This window comes from Chaetodon trifascialis, chromosome 12 (genome assembly GCF_039877785.1).
Source record: "Chaetodon trifascialis isolate fChaTrf1 chromosome 12, fChaTrf1.hap1, whole genome shotgun sequence".
NCBI classification, from domain to species: domain Eukaryota; kingdom Metazoa; phylum Chordata; class Actinopteri; order Chaetodontiformes; family Chaetodontidae; genus Chaetodon; species Chaetodon trifascialis.
Window position 1 is genome coordinate 21778000 of NC_092067.1, and position 21450 is coordinate 21799449.

Here is a 21450-nt window from a genome sequence, read left to right on the forward strand (position 1 = left end):
GGAGAAGGAAACCGGAGGCTATCCCCTCCAATGCCCTGGATAACTCACACTGAATGCCATCTGAGGCAGCTGACTCTTTTGCGTATAGATGAAGCTGCAAATAATCTATGTGAGCAATACAGCCAGTAAAGCCCTGTTTCATATCCCTGCAGATCTTCTGTGCTGTGTACTTTGCTGATGCCACAGAGAAGCTTCAGCCTTCCAAAATGTGAGATGGGTTTTATACCCTTCCTTTAAAAGTGTGAATCTATTTCTTCAAGTATCTATTTCAGAGAAAGCCTGCTTCAAATGTAGCAGGTCATGTGTCAATCAATCATCTAATGTTTATCACTATCAACACAGAGTTTCTTCTTCAGTTGCCTCTCTAAAAATAATCTCACATTTCTTAGAACACTGCTCACCTGTTAATGTGATCCCTCGCCTCTTAAAGCAGCTACAGCGAGTTTGTAACCCCTTATGAAACAGTTTCAATTTAATCCTGGTGCCTCTATATGACCTACATAAAGAAATGAGACCATCAGCAAGAAGATTGACCATTTCTACATAATAACTCTTAATGCAGGTCACCAGGTCCAATCCGCAGTAAGGAGCGGGTTAAAAAGGAAAGATCGGATTACAAATGAGATGCGTCTTTCTGCTCAAAACAAATGCGCGTGTTAGCCAGATAAAAAAATATTTAGAAAACTTTGTGGTGGTGCTTTTGCAAAATCAACACAAAATAAAATTTCCTTGTTGTTTCTTTAACAATTGGTCTCAAATTGCAAAAAGCTGCTCTATGTGTTCTACTTCAAAGAGTTATGTGAGTATTTATATGCACAATAACTCAGTGCATAGAGAAAGAGAGCATTCCTTCTGGCTGTCTTGTGTAGTGAATGCAAATGAAACACTACAAAATAATACATACTGTAATGTAATTAATACAGTGATTGTGCCCAGAAGACTCAACTTTTACACATCCCGTCCTAAGTGTTTTAAAATATACACAGGAAAACAAATCTTTGAAACCAGAGTTTCCTGAAATGAATATCTCTCTGTTATATAACTTTTGTGGACGCAGTTAATGATTTATTATTGTGAGTTAAGGAGCGATGCGTGTCCATTCCTGCAAATTGAGCTGACCTAAACTAAACCCACTGCTGTGTAAAATGTGAATAAATGAATTAAACCGGACTGAAGACAATGTCATCTCATTATAGAAAACACAATCAGATTATTTACAAATGTGAATAGTGTAAATATACATGCACGCCCGATTGCGCCATGGTCTCACCGTCGAAGAAGAAGTGGTTTCCTGTGCGACAGTGACATCACTTCCGTTTTCTCGATGCCCAAGTGAACATTGTAGAGCAATGGCGGCGTGCCGGGGATCTTCGTCGAAATGGTTTTTCACCCGGGAGCAGCTCGAAAACACGCCGTCCCACCGATGCGGAGTGGAACCAGACCGGGAGCTCTCCTATCGGCAACAAGCTGCGAATCTGATCCAAGATATGGGTCAGAGACTCAACGTGTATCCTTTGTAAACAAACTTATCTCGACCAGACTGGAAGTAGACATGGCGCTAGCTAACATTTGGAGCGGGCCCCTCACTGTTAGCTAATTTGAAACTGCTGATGTTACGGAGTTCGATTCTGGATTTCACGATTTGTATATTTCGTTTTTGTGCTGGTCGAAACGCTGTTATATGATTGAGTTCTCAATCTGCAATCTCAGTATCATAGTTTGCTGTTTAACCATGTGCTAATGTAGCATGCTAACTAGCTAGCTGAGGGTTGACGTCGAAAAGGCCATTAGGCGAGTTTGCAGCTGTTGCTAGCGCCTTGTTGACTGGAATAAAATGTCTTTCACTCTCGACCCGAGCTTAGATTATAAAATAGGGCCAAGTGTCATTACAATATGCAACGTTAAGATGATGTTTAACGTTGTAATTTGATTTGTTCTTTTTATGTTGGTGTAATCCTGGAACTAGTAACGTTAGCGTACAGTTATCAGATAGATAACCTAAGTCATGTAAAGCTAGCTTGCTATGAGGTTAACGGTTAACCTCTCTTTCCTCTGGGCGCCTTTACTCTTTTTTTGAGACTAGTTCAGTGTTAATACGTTACCGACTGATACGTGGCCTGTAATGGTTTGTGACATTAGCTCAGTTTTTCACGCCATTGTTGGTAGTGTGGTTTACTCGAAATGAAATTGAAGATTTCCCTTGACCCGCCATCCAGCTCTCAATTAACAATTAATACAGCCATTGTTTACATGCATAGATTTTATATGCACCACTCTTTCACCAAATTCCATAGGAATGTAAGTATTCTGTTACATAATGCTGGTAATGACCTGCAACCCGTGTCACATGTAAGATAGATTGTTGCAGAAATTACGCTATTTAGGTAGCATGGCTACGTATTTAAATGTCTTGATGCTTTTGTACAGATTATATCTCCTACCACGTTATTCTTGGCCGCAAAAGTGGAAGAACAACCTCGGAAACTCGAACATGTGATCAAGGTTGCGCATGCTTGCCTAAATCCCCAAGAGCCGCCTCTAGACACAAAAAGCAATGTAAGTTCATGAAGCTCTGTATATTGTTTGGTTGAAAGTGTTTTTTCCCTTTCCGCATCTGACTTTCTACTTCTCTCAGTGGTCGTGGTTTCCTTGTGTACGTGTACCTGGCTGTGCAAAATTCCCTCGCCCTCTTCGAAGGGCCTTGTTTTAACCGCCCCGGCCTACTGTTACACCCAACAAGGCTACATTAATAGTAAAATGAGCCTCTTTGTTTGGAGTTTTTGGCCATTTGAAATCAGTTGTTAGGGGAATAGATCAATAGACTCATTACAATTGTGTTGTAATGACTGTCTATCAAACTTCAGGCATACCTCCAGCAAGCTCAAGAGCTGGTGATACTTGAATCCATAGTGCTGCAGACCCTGGGTAAGTAGTGGCGACTGGAATGGATGACTTGAGAGAGAGATAGCGTTCTGTTTATCATAATCATTATCTTTGCCTTATCATTATCACTAAGGGAGTAATGCTATTGATCACTGTTGAATTTATTCATCACAGCCTGTTGAGTGAAATATTGTTCAGCTGCTGTATGGGTATCTTGTCATGAGCATATTTTCTATAAATCATGTAAAGGTGACATGTCATTCCCTCATTGCCGACATGAAACATGGTATTAATTAGGCTTTTGGAAATTTTCATATGAATATTTTCTAAATATTATTCAACTTTACTGCTGTGTAACATTTTATTTTATGGCTATAACACTTATCTAACACTAACACTGTTCTCACTTATTGATTACAGTCAGTACTGATGAATGTCTCTTATCCAAAGTGAAAGTGGTCGGAGCTGATTTGATTGTGATCAATTTATAATGAACACGTATGAACCGACAGTCAGGTTCCACTATTCATATTTAATGTAGAGATACCTAGAAGAATCTGAATTGATAGCCATAAAATTGAGCGCTGGATTTGTTTGTTTACTTGTGAAATGACATGTCACCTCCCGACTGTGTCTGTGTTGAACTCACCTGTCATGTATTTTGTTCCAGGCTTTGAAATTACTATTGATCACCCACACACTGATGTGGTGAAATGTTCCCAGCTAGTGCGAGGTAGAGGCTTCCTTCTTTGCTCTTTGTGCCCTCTGCTCTTGTTTGTCCCACCTCAGATATGGGTGGGGAGGGGGGTGAAAACCTTGCTGATTTAATGGTTACATGACCACACACGCACACCTTTCTCTTTTTTTCATGACCGCTTGAGTTCGTTGTATGACATGTCACATAAACACCAACATTTGCTGACACTCGTTGGGCCGAGTCCAAGACTGAAATGGTATCATTTTTATTTTGGGGTTTTGCCGTTTCATTTGCAGCTAATCTAAACCCCTTTAAATATTCAATATAAAAGACCCTTATCTGTCTGAAGAAAATTTAAGAGAATAAATAGTGACAGTTGTCTTCTGGCCTTTTTCGTGGCACAAAGTGTGACTAATAACATGAATCATGGCTCTAATCTATCCAATTTTCCCAGCATGCACAACACCAGGACCATGAACCATGATCATCTAAATGAAATTCAGCCGTTATTTTTATTATTTCCACCTGTGCTCTTACTTCTATGTCTAAAATGTCTTGTGTGAAAATATCCTGCTGCCCTTTTGGATCACAGTGCTGCAGTTTGCACGTTCAAAAGTCACTATCATGTTATCAGGGGATTACATTTTGGATATGAGGCAATATAGTAAATGTGTATGCAAAGAGCGTTAATCAAATAGCTGTGCAGTGCCATCGAGTCGTTTTCGGTCTTGGCCTTGGCTTAATCAGTGCATTGAAAGTGAACTAAAATAGAAAACAGTTCCTGACCTAATGAAAATGATTTTCTTTTCTTACTTGCAGAAATGGTAATCCCTTTTCCCCTTCCCTCTTTTCTCTTTTTCTGTCTCTCTTACAGCAAGCAAGGATCTGGCACAGACTTCCTATTTCATGGCTACCAACAGGTTGTTATCCAGCCCCTCCTTTGTTGCACTTTGACTGCACACCATAGCTTCCTGTAATGCAGGGTACCCTATCAGTGTCCAACGGGCCCTACTTGCGCTGGTGGCTGTTGGGATGCTTGCTTCCACCCCTCAGCTTCCCTCCTTTGTTCAAAGGGAGCGGAACAGGGCGGCTTGTAGCGTCACCGGCCCCGGTCGCAGTGCGGTGTATTGTACGAGGGACCACGTGTTGGCACAGATGGGTTGAATGCAAGATGTGAAGTGTAGTGGTGCGCTTGAAACCCACATGTTTGTTCGGTTGCGAAAAGTGCATAAGTCTAAAAGAAAGACACTTTGGTAGCCTGAATAGCAGCTAAAGATTTCACAGATGTAAACATTTCTCGTAGAGGTCCTTCTGGTAAGTACCGCAGATTCACTTTTAACATTTTCTTTTCCATATTCATCTGTTCAAAATGCATTATCTCCTCAATGATTTTTCTCCTTTTGCAATATTTACTTGTCTTTAAATGCGTATTTTCCTCTCTCGCTTCCTCAAAGTTCTTTCATACATGTAGCTCATGTAAAAGATGTGACCAGAAAAAGTTGTGACCCATTAAGGACCTGCAGAATGTGTAATGCTTGTAGTTATTTGAGTCCCTCTCACACTGATCAATAAGCATTTGGTGATTGTGATTTATATTAAAGCAAGGACAAAATCATCTTGACATGTCTTGTAGTAGAAAAACTGGGTCCTTAAAGGGTTAGTTCATAGCAGACAGTGGTGGAATGAGTTAGTGTTAATGTTATTATCTTTCTCTTCAAATTCTTCAAATCAGTTGACAATGTCTGGATGCTGACTGTGAGCGACGTTTGGCACTGAGCTGAAAGCTAAAACCAGCGACCTTTATTGAAACAGCTCAATGCTCTCACCTATTGTTCTATTTTAATGTGGCCAAGAAGGCTCATTTCTGATGTTTTAATGGATTTTAGATGCACAGTTCCATTTTAACCGTGGATTGAAATGTTGTCATCAGCCAAATGCTTGTCATTGTTGGCTGATGGTGTTGTTGAAGGCCGCCGTAATCAGACTCCAGACATTGTACAAACCTCACGGTACAAGGTTACCATCCAGCTCGAACCAAATGTGTTTTAAAATGCAGCGATACGAAGTCCAGAAACAAAGCCTTCAGTGGTGTTTTTAAAATGTTTTAGGTGAATTGGATGGTGGCCGTTTGTTATTTGTTAGTTTTCATGTGATATGAATATGTTCTTCTGTCTAATTATGATCTAAACTTGGATTACTCATCACTCTTGCAGTTTCATTGTTGCAGAACAATGTTACATTCATTAAATGATGATTTTGGCCTTGCGTCATGGGTCAGATTAGCTATGATAGCAATGAGGCCACACTTACACTTCAGGCCCCTTTAGGGTCCAAAGACAGTACAGCACAGAGAGGGTTGTTGGAGCAGCCCCCCGTCAGTTAGCTGTACAATGACACAGCTGTCACATGAGTGGCCTCAGGGTTCAGTTTCACAATGGGCAGGCTACACGTGGCCTCCTCCCCACTTCCCCTATTTTTGTTATGGTGTCCCAACATTTAACGTAGCCTTGAAACATAAGTCATTGTCACATGACGCAATTCAATGCTGACTTTAAAGCACACTGGGAATCATGTCTTTACAAAAATTGTTATTAGAGATTTCATCTGTTTTGTGACCTGTTTTTGACATGAGAAGCTGACACGTTATCAGTTTGCTTCAACACAAAAAAATTCTGCAAGTAATGCCTACAGTGAATTAAAGCTGTCTGCTCCCTTTGTGTTTTTTTCTTTCTCTTCTCTCTACATGTGGAACGAATCGCGGCGACACCTGGCCTGAATGGACTCACTCACGTACCTGCACCCTCACATATGTGTGAAATATTCACCTGTTCTCACACTCACTACACACACTCATCACTCGCGCATACCCTCACACACGATGCAGTCTACACCTCACTACCTTCTGCCTCCAGTACAAGCCCACAGTGATCGCCTGCGTTTGCATCCACCTGGCCTGTAAGTGGTCAACCTGGGAGATCCCAGTTTCCACTGACGGAAAGCACTGGTGGGAGTATGTGGACAACTCTGTCACACTTGAGCTGCTTGATGGTGAGACTGAGTTAATGTGTTATACATTTCCAGAATGCGTTACAGTGAATATATTTACTTAGCCATGACTATAACTTAGGTAATATCTTGCCATCTTTTTGGTAAAGCTGTCTACATGGCTGTGTGCTGTAAACCTTTCTAAGGTGTTTATAAGAGAGGAGGAAGTTGCATCGTGTTAGTTTGGCTGCCTAATTTGAGTTGTTTGATGACCGTATTCATATCTTGTATTTGTAGAGTTGACCCATGAATTTCTGCAGATTCTGGAGAAGACGCCTAGCCGGTTGAAGAGGATACGCAACTGGAGGGTAGGCTGCATCCCTGTTTTATGCATTGAAAAGATGCGTTTAGTCTGTAATTTTAGTTTTGATTTATTAGCACAGGATGTATCAGAGTAGACGGTCTCAACAAGTCAGCTGCACGTACGCCAAAACACAGTTCTAAAAACAGTTTCACTGTCTGTGATATGTCCCCACCCCCACCCCAGAGAGCGTACCGCAGACTAAAATCAAGTGCTAAACAGCATCACAAATCTTTCTACCCTTTAGGCAACACAAGCTGCCAAAAAGCCCAAGACTGAGAGCTCTCAGTTGACGGAAAACTCCTTTGCGGGGCCTTCCATGCTCCAAGATCCAGCTGACGCCGCGCTCGTTGGACTCTCCACCTCCAACCCGAGTTTTTCCAAAGGGGGCGCCACCTTCTCTGCATCCCTGTCTCTGGACAGCTTGGCTGGCCCGTACAATCCTGCTAGCCACAGTGAGTGGCCTCAGGGCAACCAGAGCCTCGCAGGGTACCCTTCCACCTGTTTAAAGCAGGAACCCCTTAGCATCCCTCATCAGGAGCCTGCACTGTCTCTGCAGACCTCCACTTCCTCTTTGCTTCAGCATGGGCCAGTGTACAGGACTGAGAAAACAGTAGACTTCAGCCCTGTCAAACAGGAACAAAAAGGAGCTGGTGGGAGCGGGGTGGGCAAGCATCAGCCACCACCTCAGTCTGCCTACCTTCCACCAGCTCAGCCTCCTCCACCTCAATCTACTCCAGCTCAGAAGCTGTCTCTGGACAAATATCGAGAGAAACATGCTGCAGAGCTTGCCGTCTCTGGCCAGAAACGTAGTCAGGAACAGCACGGAGGAGTAATGGATTGCGATGTGAGGGGGGATATGTCGTCTTCCTCCTCTTCTACCTATGCACCATCCTTTACGAGCCAAGTAGACCATAGAAAACATTCACAGCCCCACCAAACATCCCACGGTGGTGGTGGCAGCACCACTGCCTCCCCGCTGAAAATTAAAGTCCCCTCCTCAAGTTCAGGGCAAGATAGACGTCATCACAGTGACAAACGGGACAAAGGCTCGCTTAAACTCCGCCTGGCGGTTCCTGGGTCTGGTGGAAGCTCCCAGCTGGATAAAAGTGGACAATCTGGTAAAGATGAGCTAAAGATGAAGATCAAAGTTTCATCATCAGAGCGTCACAGCTCATCAGACGAAGGCATGGCAGCCAACAACAACAAGAGTAAACATTCCAGCCCTCTAGTGAGCAAAGAGAAACATCGTGGTGGAGATCACAACCTCCATCGCCACCACAAGCACAGTCACCCTCATCCACACACGCACAGTGGGAATGGACGAGGAGGCCCAGAGGGCCCGGGAGGCCTGCTACGGGGTCCTCCGGGACTGGTCAGCATGGAAGGGAGTACGCTCGCTCCTCCCGGATCCACGTCATTGTCCTCATCCTCATCACGCAAGAGGGCGCACCCCGAGGCCAGCCACAACCACCACCACCCTTCCTCCTCATTCTCCACTTCTTGCTCCAAAGTGAGCAAAATCTCCAAGGGTGGCACTGGTGCTGCAGGTACTACATCTTTTTCTCTCCCCTTTTTTCCTCCTTGCTCCTCTCCTGTACTGCAGTGTGTCTCGTCTGGCTTGCAGCTCTATGGCTAACCTCCCTCCCCCTCCCCTCCTCCTCCTCCTCCTACTCCTTATTCTTGTTTCTCCACCTCCCCTCCTGTCATACCCAGGTGGGCTGCGGACCTCTCAGCAGTACCCCCCTCCTAGCGAATCGCCACATGAAGTGGGAGAGCAGAGACACTGAGTCCACCACTCTGCAGCCATGGCCAGCACATGGAAATGGCAACAAACTACCCACAGACTTTGAAGACTATGCTCACCTCCCTGTTAAGTGCCCTAGGATAATAACTCTTTATGTGATGATAAACCCTTTACTGAAAGGCAGAAAAACGTATCTGCAAAAAAAAAAGGTATTGTCGGACTTCTCAATTTCTGAGATACGAGAAAGGTGAAAAAAATATTCTTCCTGACTGTCAGATCTCTGAGCTGTGATGCTCAGTCCCGTCTTTCTGTTAGTGTTGAATTGCTGCTCGGTTCTCCTTCCTCCTCAAATGAGTCTGGGAACGTTCAAAGGTGGGTGTGTGTTTTCATCTGGGGAGGGGGGTCTCCAAATGGGAAAACAGAAGTATTAGTAAGTACTATAAAAGGCATGGATGGTGCACTTTGCTTCATTTTCCTCCCTTTTTTTTTCTTTTTTTTTTAAACAAGTAATTTAATTGATTCACATTTCTGCGGTTGTATGGAGGCTAGTGGCCAGCTGGAGATGAATTCAAGTTATGTTTGCTGGCATTCCAATTAGTACTGTTGATGGATGCAAATTTTTTTTTTTAGGTGTAAAATTTCATCTCCTCAATTACTTTCTTGTCTTCATTTCTTTTTATACTTAAGTACTGTGCGTATGATTTGCATGTTTCAATCATCAAAGGGATTTCAAAGGAGAACACGTACTTGCTGTTTACAGAAAGTGGAGATAAATGTACATACGTTTTTGTATGTTTAAAGAAAAAAAAAGCTATACCATGACTACTCAGGTTTGGAGCTGCTTGTAAGTATAACAAGATAATTATAATACCTATAAAAGACTTTTATTTTGTTGATCAATGGATTGGGCATCATCGGGTGAATGACTGCAGCATTCCAGTGGTGTGTGCTTCTTACAGCCTTCCTACAGAGGGTGCTGGGCTTTTCCATCACGGGAAAAATCAGTTGATGCCCTCAGAAACAACGGCACATCCAAACACCTACTTATCACATCAGAGCGATGCAATTTGTACCAAAAAATGTTTTTTGGGTGGGACCTCTAAGTAGACCTTAAGCTGGATGCCAAAGGTTGTGCCTCAAAAAGAAAAAAAAAACTGACAGAGACAGTTGTAGTGTGCTATTAAAGTTTATGTAACCCATTTTACTTTGAAGTGCATCAGACATAATTACATAACAAGCTGTATCCCTTAAATGCCAGCCCATAAAGGTGGGGGGGGGGGGTACATGTAAGTATTATTCAGTCAACCGTTAACAGAAAAACCAAAACCAAAAAAAACAATGGCCCGTTTCATCCAAGCATCTGCTGTCAGAACAGTGACCAATTGGCCATATGCAACACGACCTGCTGGATAACTCAAGTATCTGCAATGTGGACGTCCCAAATAGGTTGTGTCACTGATGTCCTCTTCCAGTTGGTCGACTTTATATTTACAGCCATGTACCTGTCCTGACGCGTCATTAGTTTCCTACATTAAACTCTATATTGTTCTCAGATCTTGACATGGCGTCCCCTCTGTTCCTGACTGGGTTATTTATAGAAAAACGTACAATAAGTCTGAGGCTGGCACACTGAACAAAAGCAGTGGTGGACAAATGAGCAGAAGTCACTCTTCACATCCTTTTTTTTTTTTCCATTTCAATATTAGAAATAAACTTTTAAAGTTGCCACTACCCTGACACAATGTAAACCCTGGTTGTTGCTGTCTTTTGTTCTGCATAAAACCATGTCACTAGAGTCCAGAAGTGAAGAAACTTACAGATTTGTAGATTTGAAAATGAGGGGACAAGCTTGTACAGTGGCTTATAGCAAAGACCCTTCTTATCAGTAGCTCATGTCTTACAGTTGAACACACTGATTCCTCAATAACTCACCAGACAGAACATAGTTCATTATCAGCACTGAAAATTGTAGGTTACACAAATTACTTCAGTGTTGTTAGGAAAGCTTCAATATGCATTAGACACATTTTATCAGACCCTAAATGCATCACATTACAGACACCTAGAGTTACACTGTATAAATGTAAGATTAGGTATTTATATGATTGGCACGTGTATAAAATAACTACAGGAAATACCTAAAGTCAGTAACAAAAATCTGGCAACTACTGTATCTCTTCACATTTTACAGGTTCTATTAGTGTACCAAGTGAAATGGATAAAAGTGCTTCTCGTGTAGTTCCTTCTAAATTTCAGCAGAAGAATGTAATGACTACAGTGTCTTGTCCTTGACGAACTTTGTTTCGTAGTTTCCAGGCAGATCCGGGACACGAGCCCAGTGCCCGACGCTCCCAGACACAGAAGTAGTGCATCGCTGGCGAGAGGTGGCAGGCCCTCAAAAGATCACAAAAGAATACTTTATGTTTTGAGTCACCAATCTGAGTGGAGTCATTAAATTTCCCCTTGAAGTCAATAAGTCTTGTCATAGTGTAACTCCTTGTTAACCACACAGTCCCTCCGGGTGACCACAGCAGCTCTTTTTCTGTGTTTCCAAGGAGTTAACTCTGGTCTTGATTTGGGGGATGAACGAATGCTTCAGCAGCTGGTCTGCAGATGGCCGTAGTCTCTGGTCACTGGATTTCAGAGGAAACAAATGAAAATAAGGGTGTTAAAAAAAATAGAAAAATATGCACTGTATTAGCTCTCTAACTCGACCAGTTTCAAACTCTTAGGTTTGTTTGTCCATTTTAACTAAATCAAGTATACATTCAAATGATGAGTGTATGAAAGGCCACAAAGAACGACAGGTCTCACCTTGTCAAGCAGATTTTTACGAAATCCTTGGCCTTATCCGAAAACCCTTCTGGTAAAGCGGGCATCAACCCCCTTTGAGCCCCAATGTAGAACAAGGCAGCCATCTTGTCCATGTGAGCCAGTGGTGGTTTTCCTGTGGCCATCTCAAACACCGTGCAGCCCACACTCCATATATCTGACTTCCTTCCGTATCCCGTCTCACTGATGACCTGAAGAGTGGAAAAGACACTGAGAGTCAGATGAGATCAAAAGATTCAGTTTTAAGTTCAGCCAACCAGTGAACTGAACCGAATCTTCACAGATCATCAAAGTGAGCTCTATCTACCTCTGGTGCCATCCAGTAAGGTGTGCCATGGACGGATTTGAGCAGATCTCCACTGTTGCTCGCAGTGTGGTTCAGGCAGCTGAGACGGCGTGCACAGCCAAAGTCTATGAGCTTGATGACGCCTGTGGGCATCAGCATGACGTTGTTTCCCTTCAAGTCACGGTGAATCACCCTGTTGAGGTGAAGGTAGGCCACCCCTTCCAGGATCTGCTGGGTGTATAGAGCCAGGACACGCTCTGGCAGAGGACCAAACCTGAGGCCAGTAAACGGGACAATGTGTGTGTGAACGAAATGAGGTTTTCTTGAGGATTCAACAGATACTTCTGGGTAAGTTGTCAAGCCATTGCGAATCAACCTAACCTGTGAAGGATGCTAGCAATGGATCCTCCAGGGATGTATTCCATGAAGATGGAAACCACGTGCTGACAAAGTGAGGTGCCCAGGAAGCCCACGATGTTGGTGTGTCTAAGGGTTTTAAGAAGCTCCACCTCCCCCTGCAGACGAATGTACTCCCTCTTTGCAGCGTCAGGGTCAGAGGCATCCAGGTTCACCTGCTTCACAGCTATCAGCTGGCCCTGGTTGGTCAGGCCACAGTACACCTGGTGAGAAGGCAGCAGTGATTGTCAGGGTTAGCTGAGCATCTATGTCTGCTGCTGTACGTATAATATAAGGTTCATGTGGAGTGCATGGATGTATGGACAGATAACGCCTGAAGACATGTTTTAAGCTTCATGAGAGCTTCAAACAACTGATGGTCACCAGACCTACAGAGCAACAAAGCTGGTGATGTAAGTACACGGTCTAAATTTTTACATGCTTGAATATATTATTAGCTTTATGTTGTTTTCTTGAGTTAGCGTACGTACCGTCCCGTAGGCTCCCCTGCCGAGTACTTCACCCTTTGTCCAGGTGATGGTGTCATCTACAACCAACCCAGAGCCCAGCAGAGCAGCACTGAATGCTGAAGTAGCCTGTGATAAAATACACAGAATTAAGCTTAGGAGAGTAACTGAAACATCTACAACCAACAGTGACTTGGATTATCAACAGAAAATCATTCATTAATTTACAATAATTGGTTGGGGTTTTTTTTGTTGTTGTTGTTGTTTTGTTTTGTTTTTGTTACAAAGGAAAAAAACTGGGTCTTTGATCTTTGGTGGATCAGGATAATCTGGTAGGTTACATATGAATTTCATAATACTGGATTTTTAGTAAGGGACTGTGAACCTGAACCTTGTAATTCAAGGATCTTGCCAGGCTTATAAATGTTTTCTTTGTGCTCCGCTCGAACAGTGTTAGGTTGCTACAACTTACTTTAATCCTTTTGACTCACATTTAACCCTTAATATCTTAAAGGTACAGGAGTTAGGGGGGGTCTGTTGGCAGAGATATATAATATTCACAGATATGTTTTCATTTGCATATAACCACCTGAAAGCAGGAATAGTTTTTTTTTTGTTACTTTAGAATGAGCTCTTTATATCTACAGAGAGTCCTGCTCTCTTTAGTAAAACCCTGAGCTGTGTGCATGTGGAAAAGTGCACCTTTATGAAGCTGAAGTCTTTTCGATGTAACTGTCTCTGTAACCAAAACCTTTATTGGAAAGAGGAGCTGAAATAAAATATCTTTAAAATGACAACACCCTCCCTCCTTTCAGACCCCTCCAACTAATTTCAAGAAAGTCCAGATTACTCCGGGAGATATGAAAGAACACGATTGGTCGAGTAGAGATAGTGTTTGAATTTGCACATTTCCAAATCATATTGTATTATGAAAAAGATGTGTGTCTACCTCAGGAAATGTATTTCTTTCCGATACCGCATCATCTTCTTTGTTGCACTCCTCTTGGCCTGGTTCCAGGTTGTCAGGACATGGGCCAATGGATACATCCCTCTCGTCCAATGAGATCAGCTCCTCGGCCAGACATTGCAGCAGGTCGTCTGTAAGCGGCCCATCCCCCACCCCATCCAGAAACTTCTGGTAAACTGGTGACATAGTGGTGTGGCCACTGCTGCTAGAAGACGTCCAGGTGTTGATCTTGGGCTGTTGGGGGCTTTGAGATGACGCGGGTTCAGAACCCGGTCGGTTTGGGTTTCCTATTGATGAATTCCCATTTTGCATATTCATGTGTACGTGATTACAGTCTTCAGCATGAGAGGAAGTTGCAGCTGTAGTCAGTGTTTTATCATCACATTTTAATGTTTCAGACTCATATCTGGAACGAGCCTCCTCGATTATAGATAACATATGATCACTGTTATGACAAATGTCAACATCCTTGGAGAGAGCTAACTCTGTGTGCCCATCCAGTTTAGGCACATTCTTCAGTTTGTTGGGGCCTTTTCTTGGTACAGGTGTGAGGTGAGGTTTCCCCCTGGATCCAAGCTTTGGTTTGCTTTTAGCTGAAACCACCATTCTCTCCCCCGGACTTCTCCTCAGTTTACACGGTGCTTGTTTCAGTGGTCTGTATTTGACTTTAGCAGACTGCACTTGTCTGTCTTTAACTTTCTCACAGGAGTTGGACACTCGGAGGTTGTCATAGATAGGACCTGCAAACATCTCATAGATGGCCGGTCCTTCATCCCCACTCTGTATCTGCTGAAACATGTCTTTGTAGGTGATGAAGTCCACAGCAGATTTAGACCTCTGCGTCCCCGCTAGACCGGGTCTCTTCAACTGCCAGGTGCTCTTCAGCTCCCTTGCTGCTGGGTACTGTTGAGCTCTGCTGCTGCTCAGCTTGTCAGGATTCGCTCTTTTGTTCTGTGCATGGTCAGTCGCCTTCTTTCGTGGTGGTGGGTTGCCGGTGTTAAGCTTTGATTTTACTTTCATGGGTGTCTCTCCACTGATTATTCGCTCAGGGCTTTTCCTGGTTTTATCTTTAACTTGTGTGGACAGTGAGGAATACTTCAGGCTAGTTTTGGACTTGTTCCGATTTAGGATGCTTCGATCTTTGTGCGCAAGTATGTTGAAGGACTGCTGGCTCGTTTGAGTATTTGCTCTTAGCTCAGAGTTTGTGCTGGTTCTTCTCTCCTTGCTCCGGACAGGCTTTAAGGCTTGCAACTCTGGCTCATTTCTCTTGGGCTTCATGTCTGACTGTGGCAGCTTTAAAGCTGTGTTATCTGCCTGGGGTCCTTCACAACAGGAATCTGTTGTTGTTCTTTCTGTTTGCTTTCTATGCTGCAGGTCATTGCTGTAATTCCCCTCAGAGCATGCAATAGCATCAGCCTGGTCTTTATTCATGTTAAATGTTGTTGCATGGCTAACCTCAGTCTCAGGCTCTGTTGTGTGGCCCGCATCGTTCTTTTCCTCCTCAGACTTTGATGTGATAGGTATTTCATTGTTCACGGTGTCTTCAGTAGAATTCATTCTGTTTCCATTTTGTGCATTGTTACATTTTTTAAAGGACCGATTGTCAGCAGGCTCTTTTACGTAATCCATATTGGCGTCTTTGCCGTCACAGTGAGAGTTTATTGCTTTTTCTTCGCTGAGACGATCACTTGCATGATTGGTAGGCTTTCCATTCAGGCTTTGTGCTGATCTCAGTGGAATATGGCCAATCTGAGACTGAACAGTTAAATGCTGCCTTGTCTCCCCAACCAAAGCAGCCTCGGTGGAGCTCACGTCGTTCGAATGCTGCAGTAGCTTGTCTCCAATGAACTTCAGATGGCTGTCTCCTGAGGCTCTCTCATGTATACCCCTCTCATCTTCCTCATCCTCCAGATCAATGGAACTCTGGCTGCTGCTCGACCCGCTCTCCTCACTGCCACCTTTAGTGGTCAGAGGTCCAGTGCGTGGGCTGCCCCAGGACAGCCTCTCTCTCCTCAGCCTGGTCCTGGAGCAAAGGGGGCTCCGGCTGATGGGTTTCAGGGGGACACGGTGCTTTAGTACTGGCAGAGCTGCAGTATCCCTGGGCCTGCAGTCTAGTGGTGCCAACAGCTTGGGTGTTCTCAGATGCAGAGCTGGCAGCAGACCCTGCGACAGCTGCAAAGGATATGGACAATGACTGCATTTCAGTGGTTATGACTGGTAAGGTAGGTTAACTGTTTTCACAATGAAAAGAAAAAGGAATGCAAGTATGAAAAGACAAATAGGTGAAGCTGATGTAAGGAGGTTACTCTGGTTTACATTCACCTTTTGTTCTGTTACAGTCTCTTGAGAACCCAGCCCTGCAACGACACACAATCATCATCAGCAAACTAAAATACTCTGGCTTATCTTAATTAAAATACATGAAACCAGTATGCAAAGTTCATAGCACAATAGTTTTATTTATGTATCTGTTTCTTTCTGAATATCTATAACTCTGTTCTTAAAAATGAAAGCTGTAGTAACTATGATGATCTATTCAGAGGTTTAGACACTTTTGAGTTGTACATTTACGTACGGGTCTGGATGTGCGCTCTGGCCTGGATCACAGTGTTTGAACACAGTAGTGGTTCCATGACGCTGGGAGCCGATTGGCTGAGCTGGCTGGACTCAACCACAGACAGCCGGCCGGGGGAGGATGGGGATGCAGCAACCACACTTCTTGTTCTCTGCCTGTGAGAAGCAAAATGTACCATATATTAAAGGGATAGGAGACGTGGGTGCTGGGACAGGATAGTGTGCAGAAGCAGACATTTGTGTTGCCTTTTTGTTTGATAGAAAACAAGTGCTGCGATGTCAAGAAGCAGAGCGGGCATAGGTTAAGACTGAAGGTAAGGTCAGAGTCTCTTTTTAATGTCATGTTTAATGCCTGAATAGTGAGTCCAGCTGCAGTATGCACCTGTGTCTGGGGGGCACCGGCAGGCAGGAGGTCCTGGTACTCAACAAACCCGACGATAGAGCGGGATCCCGGTGGCTCCCGCCCCTGCTGTTGTCGCTGAGGCTTGGCAGAGACGAAACTCCTCTGAAAAGTAACACAGAGATGAGTACAGTTCATTTTGACGAGATGAGAGCACATGTATAAGCTGTGTAAGAGTATTACAATAAGAATTACAGATGTTGATGAGTCTTATTGCCTTGTGCTGAGTGAACATTACTCCCAAAGCCTCATTTCCCTCCCATCTCTCTCGATTACTGGAAGCTGATGCTATGAAATTAGAGACCTGCTCAAAGACCTTTATTCTCCTTGGAGAGTTTGGACTTGATTCAGTGGTGAGAGCTCCATGTAACAGACAATGGGCTGATTCACCAAAGCCCCCTCTCCCCCTGTTTCTGTGTTTCTAACCTGTTTGGGTAGAACAGGTTGTCCTCTGGACACAGTGACAGGTGCCTGCAGACAGGACAGGACTGTAACCGGATAGGACACTGTTCTACCGTGGATGTGGAAGCAAAGGCCAGTTGCTGACTAGCCCGGGGAGAGTGTGCTGTCTCTACAAGTGACTGTGAGCTGGGGGGTGGACTGTTAACTGTATGCACACTAAATGTTTGTGTGTACACATCTGTTTGTGGTTACGTATGAACAGATGTCAATGAGTTCACGTGTCAATACTATCAGTTTAGTGCCATCGGCTTGATTTGTGTGTGTGTGTGTGTGTGTGTGTGTGTGTGTGTTGTTACACATCCCACCTGCTCCCCCTCCCTGTGTCCTGGTAGGCTTGCTTGATGTCTCTCAGTGTTTCCATGGTATTTTGGAAACAGAGGGGGATCCCCTTATCTGCTCCACACACACACACACACACACACACACACACACACACACACACACACACACACACACACACACACACACACAATCCTAAATCGATTGTATTCTCTGTGTTCACTGTTACTAATCAAAGATCAGTAACATGCTGAAGATCAACGTTAGCTTTCTGAAGTGAATGGAGCATCTGTATCAGGTGACAGGCGACATGTTTGCTGTATTTCTGATTTCTAAACCTCATCGTAAAACCATACTGAGCGATAGAGAACAAATCATTTTTTAAGCCCCCCTGCTGCTGCTTATTTCGAGTATACAATAATAATAATGGAATATTCACGTACAACAACAGGTGTTACCTGTTTCTGAGCGTGTTGGTCCCCCATGCTGTCATATCGAGACCACGTCTCTGTATTCTCAACATGTCCATTCCTCCCTGCGACTGTCAGTGATCTGCTCTATCCTCACGGCGTCTCACCCATGCTGTTCTGGCAGGCAGGTTTCTCAGCTGAGAGGTCGTATTGTGTGTGAGACCCCTCCCACCCAGTCACGCCTCCCTCACTCCCCTCCCTTTGGAAGGTGATTTGATCTGATGTCCTGTTTGGGAGTCGACTAGTCTATATGTTTTTTTCTGACTATAAAAGGCCAAAATGAAACATTTTTATTTTTTTTAAAGTCCTTTGCTGGCATCTTAAACACACTAAGGCTAAGGATACAGTTTCATCCTTCTCTAACAAACCCACAGAGGAAAAAAAGAAGAGTTTCACTCCTATTTCATGCATCAACAGTCCAAACCTTAGCCCACTAAAACTCCAGGAGTCCCTGGAAGACGTCTTACCTTGACTGAGGCCTTTATGATGGTCAGAGGGAGGCGGGTACCCTTGAGAGACCAGCACTTCCTGGAAACAACAATGGTGAGCAATTCATTTATTATATGTCCACTCTTTAAAAGGACAGGCTGCTAGAAGTCCTGCAGTACTGGTGTTAGCTCAGAGGGACTTCAGTGGCTGCCAGATATCAGAGTCGATATGTGACAGTTGAGTGTGTCAGTGGACCTCTGAGATCTGTGTAGAGCAGCTTTTCCCTGTAAACCACCTGCTCTCCTCTTCCAGCCGACCAGCTGCCCTGCTTGTCTGCTCCATCTATAAGGACACCCATAATACAGTAATGTGGCGGCCAAGTGTCAACTATCCAGAGCACCCCTCCTCCACACACTTCTAAACAGCCAATTACTGCTTCCACATATTTGTCTTCTGGGTGTCGACACACTGCCACTCTGCTTGTGTGTCTCGTGGCGACTACATGCTTCAATACAACAGATCATATTCAAGGTAGATCATCAGGGTTTTGCAGCTGTTATGTTCGTCTTCCTAAATTAAAATCTGGACAGTTCGCTTAGTTTCTGAATATAAGCAACCTCTGGCCTAAAGCGTTTAACAACCAAGACAAAAGCCCTCACATCTGGATACAGAAGGAATGTTTTAAAGAGTGCCTCACTATTTATCACTTACCCCTGTGTGGCTGTAGAGCAGAAAGTGGGGTTGTTTGGTTGGTGTCTGGGTGGGGGAGGCGTCTGTCGACTGATTAGGATAAAGACTCTCAAGGTCCAAATCTACGTCCAATTCTCCAAACTCTGACTCCAAGTCCTGGCACGAGTATTTGTCAAGGTCTAGGAGGGACATCAGGGCAGCATCTGCGCAAAATCAGAAATAATTCTAACCGTTTGTGGCCTATGTTGACACATAAATACGTAAAAACCTAACCCAGTTCTCCCAGTCACAACCAGAGCAGGCCAAGAATTCAGAAACTCCAAACCATGTTTGGCTCCACACCCCTGGACCCTGTGCTGTTTACACAAGGTGAGGATTTGACGTCTGAAAACAACCTTATACACCTCTGTTACTTCATTCCTCTTTCTCCATCTCACTGTTTCTCCTTATTTCTGTGTCGCCATCCTTGGTAGAAACTCACACTCTGATGACGGCTCTCAGCAGCGTGGACATACACAAACAAGCCTTTCTTATAGCCTGCCACATAAGCGCAGGCTTTGAGTGCAACTGCAAAGGTTTTACTCAGAAAAACAGGATTATGAATAAACGTGGTATGTTTGTGTGCATGCCTCTGCGTGTGTGTGTGTGTGTGTGTGTGTGTGTGTGAAAGAGAAAAAAGTGTGTGCTTTCACATAGTCGTGAATAAGACGCACTTAGAGGTGTGCACATATGTTACATGTATACTGTTAAACACCCAGTCAAATAAGAAACTGATCAATGAATCAGTAAAATGAAGCTGATAACATGAAGAAGTGTGAGCGCTCATTTGACATCATTTGTTTATGTAATGTAATGAGAAGTCAATGATATGAAAGATAACAGAAATGTTGCATATTGCTACACATTAATTAATATATCATATATAAAATATTGTGTTTTCCAACCCACACTGCTGGGAAACAATGTTGCAGTGCAGGATCCTTTTCATCCCACTAAAAACTTCTGTTAAGTGCATAATTCTAGTTTATTCAGATTCAGATTATTTTGAAAGAAACATGAGAATGTACAAATAACTATAATCCTTACTTTCCTAAAGCGGATCACATGCGCTGTTGGAATTAAGATCTGGATTTTCCTACAACTTTAAAGCAGCATTAATTTTGCCAGCAAACAGTCACTTACTCACACATCGAGCAGACACAGAGCTATTTGAACTTGTTTTTGGCCACCTGACAAATGTATTCAGTGTCCTTTTAGCTTCATTTTGGTCTCCACCAACTCCTGAGGGAAGTTCCACTCACTTCAGCTGGTTACAGCACTGCTGAGACTGAACTAAAGAACCAAAACAATTAGCCAAAAGATGCTAAAATGCTCTGTAGAGCCAATGCTAACTGTGAAGTTGGGTCATAATTATAGATATTGTAATTTCCTCCAGTGTTAACAGGAAAAATTAAACCGTGAATGACGAAAACTGTGCACCTGTGTGACTTAGAGCCTCAGCCATCACATGAATGATCTCCTCCTTCTGAGGGCTGTTGATGCGAGCAGCGTAGTGCAGAGCAGAGCAGCCACTGTGGTCCCGTGCCTGCAGGTCACTGATTGATGGACGAGAAGAGAAGAGTTTGTATGTGTGCATTTTCTTAAAGCATGCAAGTATCAATGCATGCATGAATGTGTGTTTTCTCACGCTGAGAGTCCCAGCAGCTCCTTGACCACTTCCACAGGTCTGTGTTCCCACGGCAAAGGGGTCGCCATGCCCTCAAACAGCTCAATGTCCCTGACCGTGAGCATCAGAGCGGTTACGCCGTCGCTGTTAGGAACATTCACATCCACCATGTTTGTCTGAGCCTGCAGACGCACACAGACAGACACGTACGTTTTGAGACCCCCTGCTCAATATGTGCAGCGATGAAACAGAGCCAAACCCTTGCACAGCGCACATGACACGTAAATACTACGAGAATATCCAGCTGGGTTTTGTGTAATAGGAAAACTTTGTTGTCTTTGCTCATTGGGGAAATCCTCCACCACTTCATCTGTCAGCTGTGTGGGAGTCTTACCAGCAGGTTCTGTAAGCAGTGCAGATCTCCCTGCCAGGCAGCCTGCAGCATCCGTGCCTGGGGAGGCAGATCAGGCCTCGACATCCACCCCAAAACTTCTCCCTGGAGCTCAGGAGGGCTCATGTGGAGCGCTGTCTGCTGGCTGCAGTCGCAGAGGGTCAGATCAGCCCCGGCCCTCAGTAGCTGCCGTACAACCTGTTAACAACACCAGCAGGTAAAAGACACAAAGAGGAAAGTTAGCAGACTTTTATCAGATGTAGGCTCGGTAGGTTAAAAGAAGTTAGATAAATTCTCTTCACTGATAAAAATTAGGCTTTGTAAATGTGGAAATTGTGTCAATATAATGGCTCTTGGTGCTGTTTTTAATTTACAGGCAGAAGAAAGTTTTACCATCAGCTGTAATTTAATGTAACTTACAGTATCTCGCTCCACAGGGAGGGCATCACTGCGTTACCGGTAAGACAT

General features: G+C 43.9%; 1 protein-coding gene across 6 annotated transcripts; it reads left to right on the plus strand.

Moving 5' to 3' along the window:
* Positions 1 to 1309: 1309 nt before the first annotated feature.
* On the plus strand, positions 1310 to 10230 carry ccnt2a (cyclin T2a). Of its 6 annotated transcripts, none has more exons than XM_070975425.1 (10): positions 1310 to 1507; positions 2217 to 2298; positions 2428 to 2556; positions 2865 to 2925; positions 3554 to 3616; positions 4455 to 4894; positions 6465 to 6628; positions 6863 to 6933; positions 7174 to 8476; positions 8643 to 10230. In XM_070975425.1, the coding sequence occupies exons 9-10, from the start codon at positions 7246 to 7248 to the stop codon at positions 8714 to 8716; spliced, it is 1305 nt and encodes a 434-aa protein (XP_070831526.1). In that variant the 5' UTR covers positions 1310 to 1507; positions 2217 to 2298; positions 2428 to 2556; positions 2865 to 2925; positions 3554 to 3616; positions 4455 to 4894; positions 6465 to 6628; positions 6863 to 6933; positions 7174 to 7245; the 3' UTR covers positions 8717 to 10230. The 6 variants fall into 6 exon arrangements, 5 of the variants coding, with proteins under 5 accessions (XP_070831526.1, XP_070831527.1, XP_070831523.1 ...); XR_011602929.1 differs by having other exon boundaries at positions 1316 to 1507; XM_070975422.1 differs by having other exon boundaries at positions 1316 to 1507; positions 4455 to 4500.
* Positions 10231 to 21450: the final 11220 nt, after the last annotated feature.

Excerpts from the sequence above, each read along its gene's own strand:
- ccnt2a (XM_070975421.1), top strand. The coding sequence starts at position 1,350 with ATGGCGGCGTGCCGGGGATCTTCGTCGAAATGGTTTTTCACCCGGGAG. Across the intron at positions 2,557-2,864 it reads CTCTAGACACAAAAAGCAAT|GCATACCTCCAGCAAGCTCA; the intron begins GTAAGTTCATGA and ends ATCAAACTTCAG. Across the intron at positions 4,501-6,464 it reads TATTTCATGGCTACCAACAG|TCTACACCTCACTACCTTCT; the intron begins GTTGTTATCCAG and ends CACACGATGCAG.